The sequence below is a fragment of the Bolinopsis microptera genome, chromosome 4, assembly GCF_026151205.1.
Source record: "Bolinopsis microptera isolate Bmic1 chromosome 4, MBARI_Bmic_1.0, whole genome shotgun sequence".
Classification (NCBI taxonomy): Eukaryota; Metazoa; Ctenophora; class Tentaculata; order Lobata; family Bolinopsidae; genus Bolinopsis; species Bolinopsis microptera.
Genome location: NC_087075.1, coordinates 6,448,516 through 6,463,407, shown reverse-complemented (window position 1 = coordinate 6,463,407; position 14,892 = coordinate 6,448,516). Strand labels below are relative to the sequence as shown.

Genomic DNA, 14,892 nt, shown 5'->3' with positions numbered 1-14,892 from the left:
GTAGAGGCAGTAGAACTATAGCGGGCTGCGAATTGCGATGAATGGGGACTGGCCACCTCATGGCATCATTAAATATATTGGCTCTGTCACATCGCTTCCTGTTAACTTGTTAATATGAAACTATTTAACATAAACAGGACATGAGGCACCACTACACCATATTATAATGGTACAAATAAAACAAACTTATTACTCACATCTATTACAGTTATTAAGGATGATGCAGAGGGAACGTATAATTTATAATTATATATGTTAAGAATATGATAGTTCGAGGAGTCCTAATCCTCCTCGCGTCCTAAAATTGCCTTTCTCCTGTATCAATTGACAATTATAGAGACATACCCAATACCCATGCAGTCATGCAGCGATCGCAAACTCATTATATGATGTTTTATATTTCTCAATTATATATACCACTGCTTTCTCTAATGTCTCTAATGTCTCTAATGTCTCTAATGTCTCTAATGTCTCTAATGTCTCTAATGTCTCTAATGTCTCTAATGTCTCTAATGTCTCTAATGTCTCTAATGTCTCTAATGTCTCTAATGTCTCTAATGTCTCTAATGTCTATAATGTCTCTAATGTCTCTAATGTATCTAATGTCTCTAATGTATCTAATGTCTCTAATGTATCTACTATGAATTTTAAAAGGTTGTGTGCTTCGACGTTAAACCGTATAATCATCCACGCGATGTATAAGCTGATTTTTTAGGTTTTATTCGAACGAGAAACTGTAACCTAAAATGCCGTCAATATTGCTGAATAACAATAAAATTACAACACAATAAGTTCGTACCATTTCATAGTTGAGAGAGGAAGTATAGCTGAGACAGATTCAAAAAGTTTCGATCCAACTTTTGGAGAGAGCGGCCCAACAAACAAGACACTCAAATATCATAACACAATAGCTGATCATTACAAAGCATGCCAAGTCAGTAAGACCATTAATCACCACACTTCAGACTGATCCCACCAACATGCATCCTACCACATGGAGGGTATAAATACCGTACATACTTGAAATTACGATGAAGATTGTGTCAATAATAGTTTCGGGTTCAGGAACTGATCATCTTCTATAAGCATTCCGTGCCAACATCTGGGGAAATAAGCTAGCGCAAGAATAAAAACACTGTCAAACGAGAAACTGGATTTTAGGACAAATTTAGGACGATTCTAAATTATAGTTTCTCCGTTCATTAGTCCGTTAAAAGTTCGGTAAAATGTTTTGATGTATGAGAGTATACAAAGTATACTCTTAGTCAAAAGGTTGTATATTCTCAAAGTGTCAGTATGACTAATAGAATAAGAATTGATTATAATAATTAATGATTGTTCGAAGAATAATTAATGATTGTTCGAAGTTGCGCCTATAATTATGCTCGGCCACTTTATATACCCGCCCAAATAAGGTGATCCGAGAAAGTAGTTAAATATACAAACAATACACATTACACAATCATCTTGAGGATGATAGCTCCGGCCAAATATACATTTTATTTCGATATTTTATTTTACTCCCACGCATTTGGATCACAAATGATCATAAAATGTGTGTTGAATTTTGACAAATAGAATCAGAATTTACTAATTTTGTGGGCCCATGATCTTTTCACTCGAGAGTTAAGTTAGCTGATATAGAGATATTAAAGTGACCCGTTACCTGCAATTATAAATTTGATCTCTAATGGAACCAATACTGAATTCACCTTTTAAATGCTACAAAACCATGATTTATAGCTTGGCGCGACATAAGAGTTCGATTAATACAACTGTTATATACGGTTTACATGTAATGTGGCGTATTACGAAAATAAATCAGAACATAATTATTTTAAAATTTCTCGAACACAGATTCGTATTTACTAACGGGTTTTTGGTAAGAAACCACAAATGTGATACAAGTTACAACTAGAGGACAACTAGAGGACACAACTAGAGGACAACTAGAGGACACAATTAGAGGACAACTAGAGGACACAACTAGAGGACAACTAGAGGACACAACAGAGGACAACTAGAGGACACAATTAGAGGACAACTAGAGGACACAACTAGAGGACAACTAGAGGACACAACTAGAGGACAACTAGAGGACACAACTAGAGGACACAACTAGAGGACACAACTAGAGGACAACTAGAGAACACAACTAGAGGACAACTAGAGGACACAACTAGAGGACACAACTAGAGGACAACTAGAGGACAACTAGAGGACACAACTAGAGGACACAACTAGAGGACAACTAGAGGACAACTAGAGGACAACTAGAGGACAACTAGAGGACACAACTAGAGGACACAACTAGAGGACACAACTAGAGGACACAACTAGAGGACACAATACTAGAGCCCAAAACTATAAACAACAATAGGAAGAGTCTAAATAGTCTAAATAATAACTAGTCTATAAGTAATAATTAAGGATGTACTTACCGTTAAACATACAATAATTAAACAGATACAGTTCCTCCACTTAAAAGTACAGCGAGACACTCTTCCAAGATACACACAGAAGCCCCAGTGAACAAACACACACGAGTTATAAACAATAAAAATAGATTCGGTGCACAGTGCACACTCTTAGGATCTCAAATATTTACATTGTGGTTAATTACGTCATGCTAGTGTGACGCGTACGGACTACGGTCTGGTATTTGAATGGGGATGAGAGCCAAGAATGCATATTAGGATAGTTTAAGTCGGGTTATCGAATTATTTGTAGGCTGATTGGCGGGAAGCTGATAGAGTTAAAGTTACTGTGAGGTGACGTTTTTACAATGCCAATTCACACAAGTGTCTGTAATCGTAGCACTAGCTTGGTTCAAGTTAAATGAATTAACATGTATTTAATGCCTACTTTAAGAGATATTCTGCTATATATCATGTCAATTCAGCGGTTTTCATCTACGTGGCTCACATCAGCGTAAAAATCAACCGATGATCTGTGAATTGTGATTTAATTTGAGGTAGTTTCGGTCTAAGCAATTAAACTATTAAACACACGATGGTTATGTATTACTAATCATTACAATTACAAACAATTAGCTATATTAAAATTATAGGCATCAAGAAAAGCTCATACCTTAACTTGTCCCATATAAAATTGACGGCATCGACAACGTGAACATTACGTCTACGATCAAGAAATGCTAAATTAGGGGAATTCAGTTAGGGGAATGATCTTTAAGAGGGTACTGTCTTTGGAATTTTATCGTTCTTATAATTGAAGTTGACAACTGTGGTATTTCAGGAATTTACCAGCTCATTGTTTCTTCATAAGCTGTCGTGAAGTTCGCTTTGAGCACACATGCTCCTTCATAATATTTTCTCAAAAAAGTCACACTTTCTATGGTACACCCTGTATAGTGTATATGTTGCTCTCTCTCATCAAAAACAAAACGATAGGACCCAAATCAAAATGTCCAATGTCCAATGTCGGAGGATCTCAGCGACAAATACGCTATTCATATAGCACAGAACAGACACATCCTGTTACTGCGGGCCTATTGAAAATATTTTACGTAAGGGACCTTTCAGATCTACTAGAGAACAAAAATTGCTCCAAACTTACTGACCAAATAGTTAGCCACTTACTTTGGGCAGATAACTTAATTCTTGTGGAGTTAGATTCAGTTACCTCTCAATTAAACTGGACAAAACTAAACTCATCAAGTTTAACTCGAAATTTGACACCGTCAACCATCACGCAACTGCAATATCAGAAGTCGTCCATTTCAAAGAAGTGGATTCGTATTGCTACCTTTGAATCGATATCGGAATCCATAAATTCAGTTTGTCCTATGGCTCTGTTGCCAGAGCTGAACTGGAAAAACTTTAACTAATTTAAGTAATAAGTATACAAAAATAAAAACCAAAATAAACTGAAAATTTCTTTCAGATCCTTATAACCACACCTTTTTATAGCCAGTCTTTGGGAGTTCAAAATAATTTCTAATTATTCTGATTTTTTGCGACAAATCATACTGCACTGTTAGGATAAACGACGTTTCAAAGTAACAATTTCGTATTTATGCTCAAAGTTTATTTGTTATATAGTAGTGTTGAAAGTATTAAAGTATTAAAACTTTTTATAGCCTAACAAAACTGATCGCTTTAGCTCAGACTACGGAGTAAGTCTGCAAACACGTCAATAGTTGAATATCTAAAAACCCTCCAACTTCATTCGCAATGCCTGTCAACCTTTCTTGCATAATTCTTGAAGAGAATATGAATTCTAAACTGTGAAAAGTTGCACCTGCCTCAAATTGACAACATTATAAACAATTCATATAATGATCAAGAAACGCTAACTGGCTATGAGGGGTACAGTCTATGGCAGTATATTTCAATTTGTTCTTAAATTTGAAACTGATGGTATTTCAGGAATTTCTCACGCTTAGTTCAAATTCATAGGCTTAATTAGTGGAGTACGTTTTGAGCGCATTTATTTAAATTGTGTAAGGGCAAGTTAAAAGTCTCATTGGAGACTGCTTAATGCTTATAGCCATAGGACAGCAACCGAAGCGCTATAACGCAAATTTCTTCGGCTTAACACCACTATAACTCTATAAGTATTCACTCGAAGTGATCAGATCGTCATCCACCAACATGCTCGTTACTGCCTAATGAGGCTCATTGTTGTTGGCTAGCAAATAGCTCCTGATGAGATTACTGATTGAGTGAAGATATCACTGATTAAGTGCTGGATCACGTATCTGCAAGATCTTAAAAGGGTCATAACTCGGTTAAATTGTGAACAACCAACTTGAAATTTTGGGAAAGCACTTCAATTATCAAACCAAATGTGTCTAGAAACTTAAAAGTTCCTAGGTGAAAGTGTTCTCACTTTATGGTTACAATAGTGAAAAAGAGGGAGTGGCGTGCCACACCCACTGTAATTAATTAAGTTTGACGAGACTTTCAGGAAATCTACAATCTATGCTAGGTTTGACCCATATCTATCTATCCTCCGAAATTTCTGTGCAATTCTAAGAAGGGGTCGCGTGTGGGCATGTATTTCTGAGCTACCTTGTAATTTGTATGACCATCTTTAATCCCATTAATATATGATTTGTTTTATACGCGTTAGCACGTGTTGGTCGTGTTGTCATGGCGAACAAAATCGCGCGCGACAAATGTGCTGAAACCCCCTGGAATGCACGCGGGTCATATTTACTCCCACACTATAGTTAATTTGCTTTGTTTTCTGCTATCAAACACAGTTATCTAACCACTATAATCCTAAATCTTGAAAATATAATATTTTCAATGGGATTCCAAAAAGCAATCCAAACTGCTATTATTCGAAGATGTTCTCGAGCAAGACGACCAGCCCCGCTCAACTCTTTAGGAATAGGTACCTATATTCAAACTGTGTTGACAATTTTCGACTTGAAAATTAATTTAGTCTTTTATCAGTCACCAGTCATTGGTCATGCTGCATATATTTTTATTTTGTTTAGCACTTGATGCTCATACTGAATTACTGAGACTGACAAAAATTCTTACTCAGAGCAAAGAAGAGAAATAGCTCTTCAACAACTGGGGCAGCTGATCGAGGAAAAGGACGCATACAAATGCCAAATTTGGTTTGAAACGAACGAAAAAGGTGTCCTTAAAGACGAGATTGAAATCTTAACAACCGAGAACGACCTGCTCAAAGAAAAAGTAGAGCTTCTCGAAAAGGTGAGACAGAGAGGGTTATTTTTATATCAAACCACCAGTCACCATACTAAATTAAAATATATTGCTCAACTTGTTATAGTGTTCACGACATAAGTATAAACAATTATAGGATAACCGTCAACCGATAAAGGTTAATCTAAATCAATTTGCTGTCGAACCTTATTATTTCTGAAAATATAATATCAAATATATAAATATAGTGATTAGTACAAATACAATTTCATTGCAATGCAATAACTAATTTATTCCTCAGGAAAAGTGGAGCCAAAAAGACATAATTTTTGGTCTAAGACGCCAGCTGGCTAAAGAGGAGCAATCCTTTGAAACATCGAGATCACTAATATTACAATCACGACTGAATAGACAAGAGGACCTAACAGCCGCTACTAAAAGAGCAGATGCTTTAGCGCGGGAGTTAGACCTAGCTATGACGAGGGCTAAAGAAGATTTAGCAGCTTACAAGGATGAGATTGAAAATCTCAAAAAGGTGAGCTGAATTAATGTAAAAGTCAATTAAATTTTAATCTCGGAATCTACAAGAATGATTGGTTGGTTGGAAAATTGGTCTAGTTCTGTATAATGGCTTCGAAACAGACAATTGTAATTTTAAATCAGTAAATCATAAATGCTTAACTTTTACCTTTCTCGGAAGCTCGGACTTAATTTGAACGGAGATTAATTGGACGCTGAAGGATCTCATTTTAATGTCCGTTCAAATAATGTCCAATAAGTTTAAACTAATAAAGGTAGTTATGACTTTTACGTTAATTTACACTAACAATAACTTAAATGATTCAACTTATTACAGGATTTTGAGATGAAAGCGTCATCTATAAACAAGGAGGTAAAAAATGTGGAATGTGCCCTTCAAGTCCAAGCTGAATTCCAAGATGCTTCAACTTTTACGACTGGCAGTACGGGTATATGCCTCACAGAATGGCCAAAAAAAAGGAAGGTCTCTCAAAATCACAAAACACACTTTATTCTTTTGCAGCTGATCTTTTTTGTTTTATATTTTAACTTCCTCTACTTCTCCCGGAGCTCTGTACTATGTTAGCAGTACTGTGAAGACCACTGTGACCAGTACCGTGAAGAGCACTGTGAACGGTACTGTGAACGGTACTGTGAACAGTACTATGAACGGTACCGTGAACGGTACTGTGACCAGTACTGTGACCTGTACTGTGACCAGTACTGTGACCAGTACTGTGAACGGTACTGTGAACAGTACTGTGAACGGTACTGTGACCAGTACTGTGAACGGTACTGTGAACGGTACTGTGACCAGTACTGTGAACGGTACTGTGACCAGTACTGTGAACGGTACTGTGACCAGTACTGTGAACGGTACTGTGAACGGTACTGTGAACGGTACTGTGACCAGTACTGTGACCAGTACTGTGAACGGTACTGTGACCAGTACTGTGAACGGTACTGTGAACGGTACTGTGACCAGTACTGTGAACGGTACTGTGAACGGTACTGTGACCAGTACTGTGACCAGTACTGTGAACGGTACTGTGACCAGTACTGTGAACGGTACTGTGAAAAGTACTGTGATCATTACTGTGAACGGTACTGTGACCAGTACTGTGAACGGTACTGTGAACGGTACTGTGACCAGTACTGTGACCAGTACTGTGACCAGTACTGCGACTAGTACTGTGAACGGTTCTGTGAACGGTACTGTGAACGGTACTGTTCACAGTGTGCAGGGTTTTGGAAGAAATAGTATTAGTTGTGACGAGATTTTTAAAATTCATTATTCATGTTATTGTTCATATTCTTCAAAAAAACAAAAAAAGAGAACAATACCAAACACTGGCTACACTTTTGAATTTCGGGACCCGGTATTCCATTGTTTCACTTTGTCTTGAATATTTATTGTTGATGATGATGCAGTTTCAATACTTAAATATTTTTTCAAAATTAAAATGGTTGTTAGCGTTTTGGACTAAGAATTGAACAGCACTTCAAAAATAACGCGGTTTAAGCTAATTCACTGTTGCGTCCACTCGCACTCGAACGGTACTTTACTGGCATGGGCCGCGCTCAGCCTGTCATTCCGCCTAATCTCTATTTTATGTTAATGAACATAATAGCCTGGGGTCCCCAGGTAAACGGTACTGTGACCGGGAACGGTACTGTTCACAATCAGTGTGCAGGGTTTTGGGAGAAATAGTTGTGACGAGATTTTTAAAAATTCATTATTGTTATTGTTCATTTGACCAAAACCCATAATCAAGGGTAGAGTGGATCGCTGCCAGTGTCTCTCTTTCCCAAACAAAAGGAAATGATATTATAATTTGAATAACCGTCCGCAAATGCAAAATGATACCGAGAATAAAAATCGGTCGCTCCCTTTTCCCATTCATATACAATTGTAATAGATTAAGAAGAACTACCCGAAGGCAGCTGTTTTACTTTTGGGCAATAAACATTCAATGAACATCAGCTAATTGGACACTAACTACCACCCTTATCCCGAAATACGGTATTATGGGTTTTGGTCAAATATATACGTCTGTACAGTGATCATACGAAAGTCGAAAACCTAGTCATACTTACAAAACGCATGCTAGCTAAATGAGTGCGATCAGGAGACTACAATAAATGAGTACGAAACTACAATAAATGAGTAAGATACTACTATACTAGAAATGAACTTGAGTACATAAAACATGGTGAGTATGCGAATAGTACATCCTAAAGTGTGAGGTGTGGGGTTGTAACACACAAATCTACACTGGAAACTAGGAATGTGGTAAGGCAAGAATGTTTTGGTCAATATATTCCGGTAAACAATCTCAAAGTGTGAAGTGAGTGTGGGCTTGCTTTGGTGGGCGTACGTGTGTTAAGATAAGATGTATTTTCAACTTTGCAATATTCAGGTTTTTGAGAAATCCTCAGTTTCGCGTAGCCTTACCAGGATTTCTAGTAGTCTTGTAATTTCCGACCATTAAGAATCTCGGTCGATAATAAAAGTTAATGCCAACTCAGACTTTAAACCAGTCTGCGTTACAAAATAAAACAAACACAATTGAAATAAGTGGTGTCAAACCAATTCAAAAAGTTAAATTACACATCAAGATTAAACTTCAAATTAAACCTGGTTTCAACTTCAAAACGTTGCACACTTTGAAAAAAAGGCGAATACCGTGGCTAGGAAAATTATCTTAATGACTAACGATTTATAACTTTTGTGGTAGTCACTTAATTTTCTAAGACATGGTTTTAGTATAGCTTGAAATGCACTGCATTTATACTTTTAAAGTTTTAAAACAGAAATCAATTCGTTTATATGAAATATCGAATGCCACTTCGCAAAATTACACAACTCAAATCAAATACAATCCCTACTTCAATTACAAAATGAATTTAGATTTCAATATTCACAACGAAAATACAATTTTGGTAAGATAGTAAGGTTTTACTAATACGATGATTATTGTCACTTCTCTTATCGCTGATTAACGTAAAACTATAATACAGTATACCAACTATGAACTATCAGCTTACCCAATCTTGTGACTTGATGCTAGAATGAACCATGAACACTTCATGAATTTCCATGCCTATTTTACATGCAGTTCTAGATTACCTTATTAGCCCTAAATCTAATCTGGTGAAATGCAGCTTAAGTGGCCATAATTATGAGCTGATCAATCCCAAAAACTTTTTAAAAACCCCGTTATTCTTCTACGAAAATTCAGTTTGTTGGCAAACTAGGGCCGGACAGATCACGTGAAGGGTAGTGACGTCACGTAAGTAGTTGTGACGTCACGTAAAGGGTAGTGACGTCACGTGAGTAGTTGTGACGTCACATAAGACGGACTTCGTCGTGTGTGGCGTCAATTCTATCCGGACTGCTGTAACTTGGCGTAAATGGGAGGAGCGAATCGTGTACGGAGGTACTTCATAATGAAGAGGGGTAAACAACTAGCAGCAGTGAGTGCTACAAACTTTAGCAGAAAGTTGGTAGAGGTGAGAAACTCTGGGTCAAAGTATTCCGGCAGGAAAACTAGCGCTAGGAAGTAGCATCCCAGGGAGAATATCTGAAGGAGTTAGTGAAATTTACCAGAGCATACATTGACATGGATAATTAAAGATTAAGTCAGTTAATTGAATAGTTTCGTCAAAACGAAGGGTTGTGCGTTATCACCACCAACAACTGAGAATTTCTCGAAATTATGAACATTTAAAAACTACCATGGGTATACCTGAGCTACAGCCATGAGCCAATGCCACGTGCGCACAGTAACCACCACCATCAACAGTTCCGTAACTATCAGTACAGTAAACGTGATCGCTATCACGTGGATAAAATCTGAGCGGATTTGTGTTGATTAATTATTAATTAGTGGTTAAAATGTATCGAGTATATTGGATGACAAGTCCAAAACCTACGCGTATGAAATAAAACAAATGTACTTAGAAGTTACAATCTTGAAAGAAATGTGAAAACCCATCGCCCATATCCGATAAAAATTCCGTAATGGTATTATTTACCCTCTTTAAAGAGAAGGATACCAAGGTACATGATAGCAGCTCCCTGGTAGACTGACACAAGAATCCACATGAAGAATGTTTTGTACGACAACACCCGACCTAGAGGGCGAGGGAGAATTAAGAATCGTGTGCAAGGTTTGTTGTTAAATACAGGATCCTGTTAATGATAATCTGCACTGAGATAAATCCACAGTTGGAATTGTTATCTATAAAGTAAAATCAATGAACATTAAAAAGGAACATTAAAAAGTGATTTGCGAGGAATGTACCTTTCTGCATTTCTTTGTACAACTCTGGATACATCATGGCAATCTTAGCTTCCACGTCCACGTCCAGGACCAGCAGGAACACGGGGCCCATAGTAAAGAAGGAGGAGTAACTGGAAACAGTGAGGTAGGAAGGTGACAGTTTATGGGCATAGAGGTTTTTCAAGAACATTGTCAAATGATGACACAAATTTCTGGAATTTACAAAATATATATAAAAGATAATTATTATTGGTAAGTCTTTACAAAATAAGATTCCAGAGGAAACAAAATTACAATTACAATAACGTACCCGATCAGTAAAACTCCTTGGTAGAGCGAAATAGAGACAAAGAAGAAGACTGCAGAAAAGATAGCCTGCATTACTGAGATTATAAGACCACGGTGAATGATGAATTGAGACAGAGACGCACATCGGTTATAACTGAAATTGAAAAAGATGTTAAAACATGAAGTTTGGCGAGAGGATTTACGTTTGATCTGAAGTTGGCCCTATAGTCCGCGCTATCATTTCGACTCGTCTCCTATGACGAAGGCATTGCCCATTGGGCCAAAACGTCTAAAAATTTGATGCATTTTCTACTGCGAGTGGGGGCTCTCATTGGTCTACCTTATAAAATAAAAGATTCGTCCTAAGTTTGGATATCAAACACAATCTTAAACAAATCTAAAATTTAAACCCACCTGTTTCTGCCGTGCCACAGCAATAATCTCCCCACATAACTAAACTGCGTGATTGAGAAATCAGCAGCTAGCGAGGCCTGTTTGCCCTCTTTTCCCACGATACCAATACCCGCATCTGCTGCTTGTATCATGCTCACATCGTTACCTCCATCTCCTGGAATCACAAGGGGTTATGACTTACACATGTTAGGACTTAAACACGTTATGACTTACACATGTTAGGACTTACATTTTACAGGCATTTGAAGTGTGTTATCATTATGTACCATGAATCATGATCTGGGTCACACCAGGACTGTCAAGGGCCGGGCGAAATTGGAAGTGAGTTATCATACAGCATGCGATCTCCAAGTCTGTAGTCACCAACGATAAGTTACAACATAATGATAATATCTTAATTTCGAGACACTTTTGAGCTCTTCCATATTATCATGTCAGAGGACGATATGATTGGAATGAGGTAATTTAGCGCGACAAAGCTTTTCACAGATATTATGCGCTTGTCAATGGCGTGCAGCATACCCTCCAAGTGGTTGAATGTGCCACATTGAATGTTGGTATGTCTTTCTGTGTAGCGGTTACCGAGTATGGCAATAGCCTGGTTATATTTGATCTGTACATCAGATATAATAAACCTCGCCCCTCGGTATACAATATAGCAATACATTTACAAGGCAGGCATTAGACTAGGTAATGGTAACAGAGGAAATACTAAAACCTGAAAATATCCTCACCAATCTATCGTAAGTGAATAATAAACTTACCAATAGCAGCGACAGGTTTGTTGCTGTGTTTCTTGATAAGGTATACAATGTTAGCCTTCTGAGTAGGACTACATCTGCATACAACAACTGCTGGCGACATCATGGCTAACTCTGAAATACAGGTCTGATAGGTGGACGTTTGTATGTTTTCTAGAAGTTAGCAGTATAGAAATTGTTCAACCATGTATTGAGAAATTAGCTGGGAAAAAGCTGTATTCACTATTCAAGAGGCCAGAGGGTTTTGCGGCCAAAAACAAAGTTCTGGCCTTAAAGTAATTTTACGGCAGAAGATGCTTGAAAAGCATGGAACACATTGCTACAACAGTAAACAGTTATATAAGTAATTGCTACAACTTACCAACAAATTCTTGTTCGTAGTGCTCCAAACAGGTCATCAGTGAATCTCCCAAGATTATAAGAGCATTTTCACTAAGGAAATATTATTGAAAATAATTTCTTTCAAATTGACATATAGACAGCGGCTTGGTGGTCTAGGGGTATGATTCTCGCTTAGGGTGCGAGAGGTCCCGGGTTCAATTCCCGGCCAAGCCCAGCTATTTTACCCATGAAAAATCCAACCAACATTTTTCACGTCAAAAGTAAAAACTTAGATTACATAATGATTATTTAAGCAAAATACTAACTTGTGTTTTCTAAAGTTGTTGAGCTCGTTATGAGCCTCAGTTCTGGTCTTGACAGGTTTAAACTGGTATATTGGAGTCATGCGAGACACCAGTCGTGATGAGATGGCTATGTTAGTAGCAGTCTCCAACTTATCTCCCGTTAACATCCACACCTGGCAAACAATGCATGGTATTAGCCAATTATCCTGGCGAATCTAATTACGCTAATTGATATTTTAATTAAATATTTAATTAATTACCTTGATGCCAGCATTAGCAAGTAGTTCAAGACTTGTTCTGACATCAGGTTGCAGCTTATCTTCCACACCGGTTACACACAGCAACTGCATGTCTCCTTCCATTGTCAGCTGTACTTGTCTCATCTACATTTAGTTGGTTAATTAATATTTTCGAACACCTTAGGGCTTAGGTCCAGCATATTTTGGGGGTTTTCTCAATGATCCCCTAATTTTCGGACCCCCATTCCGTTTGCTAATTATATTTACTGGTTCAGGATTATATTTTTGAAGTCTGATACATTGTCACTACAGCTAGGAAATAGGAATAGCAGTCTAACATTGTAGTAATTTATTTTAGTAGTAATACTTTAAAAGTAGTAATTATTTAAAATAGTAATTTAACAAAATAATCTACCACTAACCTGTCTGGCCCTATCATTAATACTGAGTTTAGCCTCCGTGTACCGTCTCTCAAAGTCATCATACTGTTCCTGAGAGAGCATCTTCTTGGCAACTACCAGGGTCCTGAGTCCTTCTCTTGCCATGTTATCACATTCCTCCTCCAGCCAGTCATTGTACTGAACTGAGGTTTGATAAAAAACTTTATAGTAGAGCTTGGATATCAAACGCTGTGCAACACAGTCAACACTAACGATTTTGTATCTATATTGTATAAAATCATGATAAATTAATGATACAAAACGTTACATATAATTATCAAATCATTACCAATATTAGCCATAACCACATCAGCCCCCTTCATAACGAAAGTGATCTCCCCAGTAGCGGTATCCTTGACAATAATGCCCATCCTCTTGCTCTCGCTCGTGAAGGGGAATATAAGGAGGATCTCAAACTCTTCTATCTCACCATTTGGTGTTCGCAGTCTCATTATCTGACGGTCTCTGTAGACCAGTGTTAGGTTTACCTTGGGAGGGAAGTCACGTGATTATTGGAGGGAAGTCACGTGATTATTGGAGGGAAGTCACGTGATTATTGGAGGGAAGTCACGTGATTATTGGAGGGAAGTCACGTGATTATTGGAGCGAAGTCACGTGATTATTGGAGGGAAGTCACGTGATTATTGGAGGGAAGTCATGTGATTATTGGAGGGAAGTCACGTGATTATTGGAGGGAAGTCACGTGATTATTGGAGGGAAGTCACGTGATTATTGGAGGAAAGTCACGTGATTATTGGAGGGAAGTCACGTGATTATTTAGGTACTGCAAAAGCGGTGAGTGGGAAATAAAAACATGGTCGTATGGACAATGATTGTAGGCTTCACTAAGACAATTATGATTAAACAAAAATGATTAATTAGATTATTAATAATTTGTGTTTTAAATTATTATATTAATTATTAATTAATATTATTCTCACCTCCTCTGTCCACTCTACAAGAGCTACTTCGTCTGGGGAGGCAGCCTGATATTGCATCTTCTCCGTCACAGAGTGATCGAACGCTGAAAACGTTTACATAGTTTAATTAAGTAAATTAATCGTCGACTTCATTAATAACCAACCAACATTTTGGTATCGAGTATAAAATATGCTTCAATTAATATTAAAACTACCATATTAACTTCCCACCGCATCCACTCATTCATATTCAAAGTAACTAGCCAAGATTTTAAAATGCAAATAATTTCCGGTTGAATTTTTGAGTGAAATCATCACGTGGGTCTGGGAGTAGGACCCTGGGGTACAAAATTTTGTGTAGGTCATCTTAGAGCTGTGATATTGCGTCTCTTTAGCTGAATATGTAAGATTAGTAAGGCCTTGCCTTTCTACTACGATGCGTACGATGTGTTTCCTAGTCCACTATAATTGCACAAAAAATAAAAAGAAATAATGCGACATTTGAAACATGTAGCTGGAAGCACGTCTGTATATTTGACAAACAATATTCAGTAGCTCCCTCTAACTATAATATAACACTATCACGGGCACATTTCCACAGTATTACATCACGTCGTGACCACGTGACACAGCACATCACGTGTCTAACACGTGTGACTAGCACATCACGTGTCTAACAGACAATAGTGACGAGTAGCACCACGTGACACAGCTCATCACGTGTCTAACAGACAATAGTGACGAGTAGCACCAC

The 14,892-nt window shown here is 37.6% G+C and overlaps 3 protein-coding genes and 1 non-coding gene across 5 annotated transcripts in view; 2 read left to right on the top strand and 2 right to left on the bottom strand.

Moving 5' to 3' along the window:
• The window catches only part of LOC134813718 (protein AHNAK2-like), a 38,522-nt gene extending 35,889 nt beyond the window's left edge, over positions 1-2,633 (bottom strand). The window contains exons 1-2 of the mRNA XM_063821580.1: positions 2,442-2,633; positions 1,021-1,102 (exon numbers count right to left, since the gene is read on the bottom strand). The gene's annotated coding sequence lies outside the window, so the exon portion shown is untranslated. The remainder of the gene's footprint in view (positions 1-1,020; positions 1,103-2,441) is intronic.
• Positions 2,634-5,202: 2,569 nt separating this feature from the next.
• On the top strand, positions 5,203-6,863 carry LOC134814544 (uncharacterized). Its single transcript, XM_063822711.1, has 4 exons — positions 5,203-5,364; positions 5,521-5,693; positions 5,947-6,180; positions 6,502-6,863. Exons 1-4 carry the CDS (start codon positions 5,277-5,279, stop codon positions 6,748-6,750), a joined length of 744 nt encoding a protein of 247 aa, XP_063678781.1. The 5' UTR covers positions 5,203-5,276; the 3' UTR covers positions 6,751-6,863.
• Positions 6,864-8,733: 1,870 nt separating this feature from the next.
• LOC134813719 (probable phospholipid-transporting ATPase IIB) overlaps positions 8,734-14,892 on the bottom strand; it is a 46,136-nt gene continuing 39,977 nt past the window's right edge. For both annotated transcript variants that reach the window (XM_063821584.1, XM_063821585.1), the window contains 13 exons: positions 14,160-14,242; positions 13,508-13,706; positions 13,201-13,361; positions 12,800-12,922; positions 12,561-12,712; positions 12,275-12,345; positions 11,917-12,027; positions 11,153-11,306; positions 10,761-10,892; positions 10,472-10,581; positions 10,203-10,301; positions 9,914-10,020; positions 8,734-9,748 (listed from right to left, as the gene is read on the bottom strand). In XM_063821584.1, the coding sequence (XP_063677654.1) occupies positions 9,551-9,748; positions 9,914-10,020; positions 10,203-10,301; positions 10,472-10,581; positions 10,761-10,892; positions 11,153-11,306; positions 11,917-12,027; positions 12,275-12,345; positions 12,561-12,712; positions 12,800-12,922; positions 13,201-13,361; positions 13,508-13,706; positions 14,160-14,242 (1,700 nt within the window). In that variant the 3' untranslated portion in view covers positions 8,734-9,550. The remainder of the gene's footprint in view (positions 9,749-9,913; positions 10,021-10,202; positions 10,302-10,471; positions 10,582-10,760; positions 10,893-11,152; positions 11,307-11,916; positions 12,028-12,274; positions 12,346-12,560; positions 12,713-12,799; positions 12,923-13,200; positions 13,362-13,507; positions 13,707-14,159; positions 14,243-14,892) is intronic.
• On the top strand, positions 12,397-12,468 carry Trnap-agg (transfer RNA proline (anticodon AGG)). The gene has a single exon. It is a non-coding gene; the product is annotated as a tRNA-Pro (tRNA).

What these genes read in the sequence shown, in the direction of transcription:
- LOC134814544 (XM_063822711.1), top strand. Translation starts at nt 5,277, where the DNA reads ATGGGATTCCAAAAAGCAATCCAAACTGCTATTATTCGAAGATGTTCT. An exon ending in AAGTAGAGCTTCTCGAAAAG is followed by an intron (nt 5,694 to 5,946) that starts GTGAGACAGAGA and finishes TTTATTCCTCAG; the next exon opens with GAAAAGTGGAGCCAAAAAGA. An exon ending in AGATTGAAAATCTCAAAAAG is followed by an intron (nt 6,181 to 6,501) that starts GTGAGCTGAATT and finishes AACTTATTACAG; the next exon opens with GATTTTGAGATGAAAGCGTC.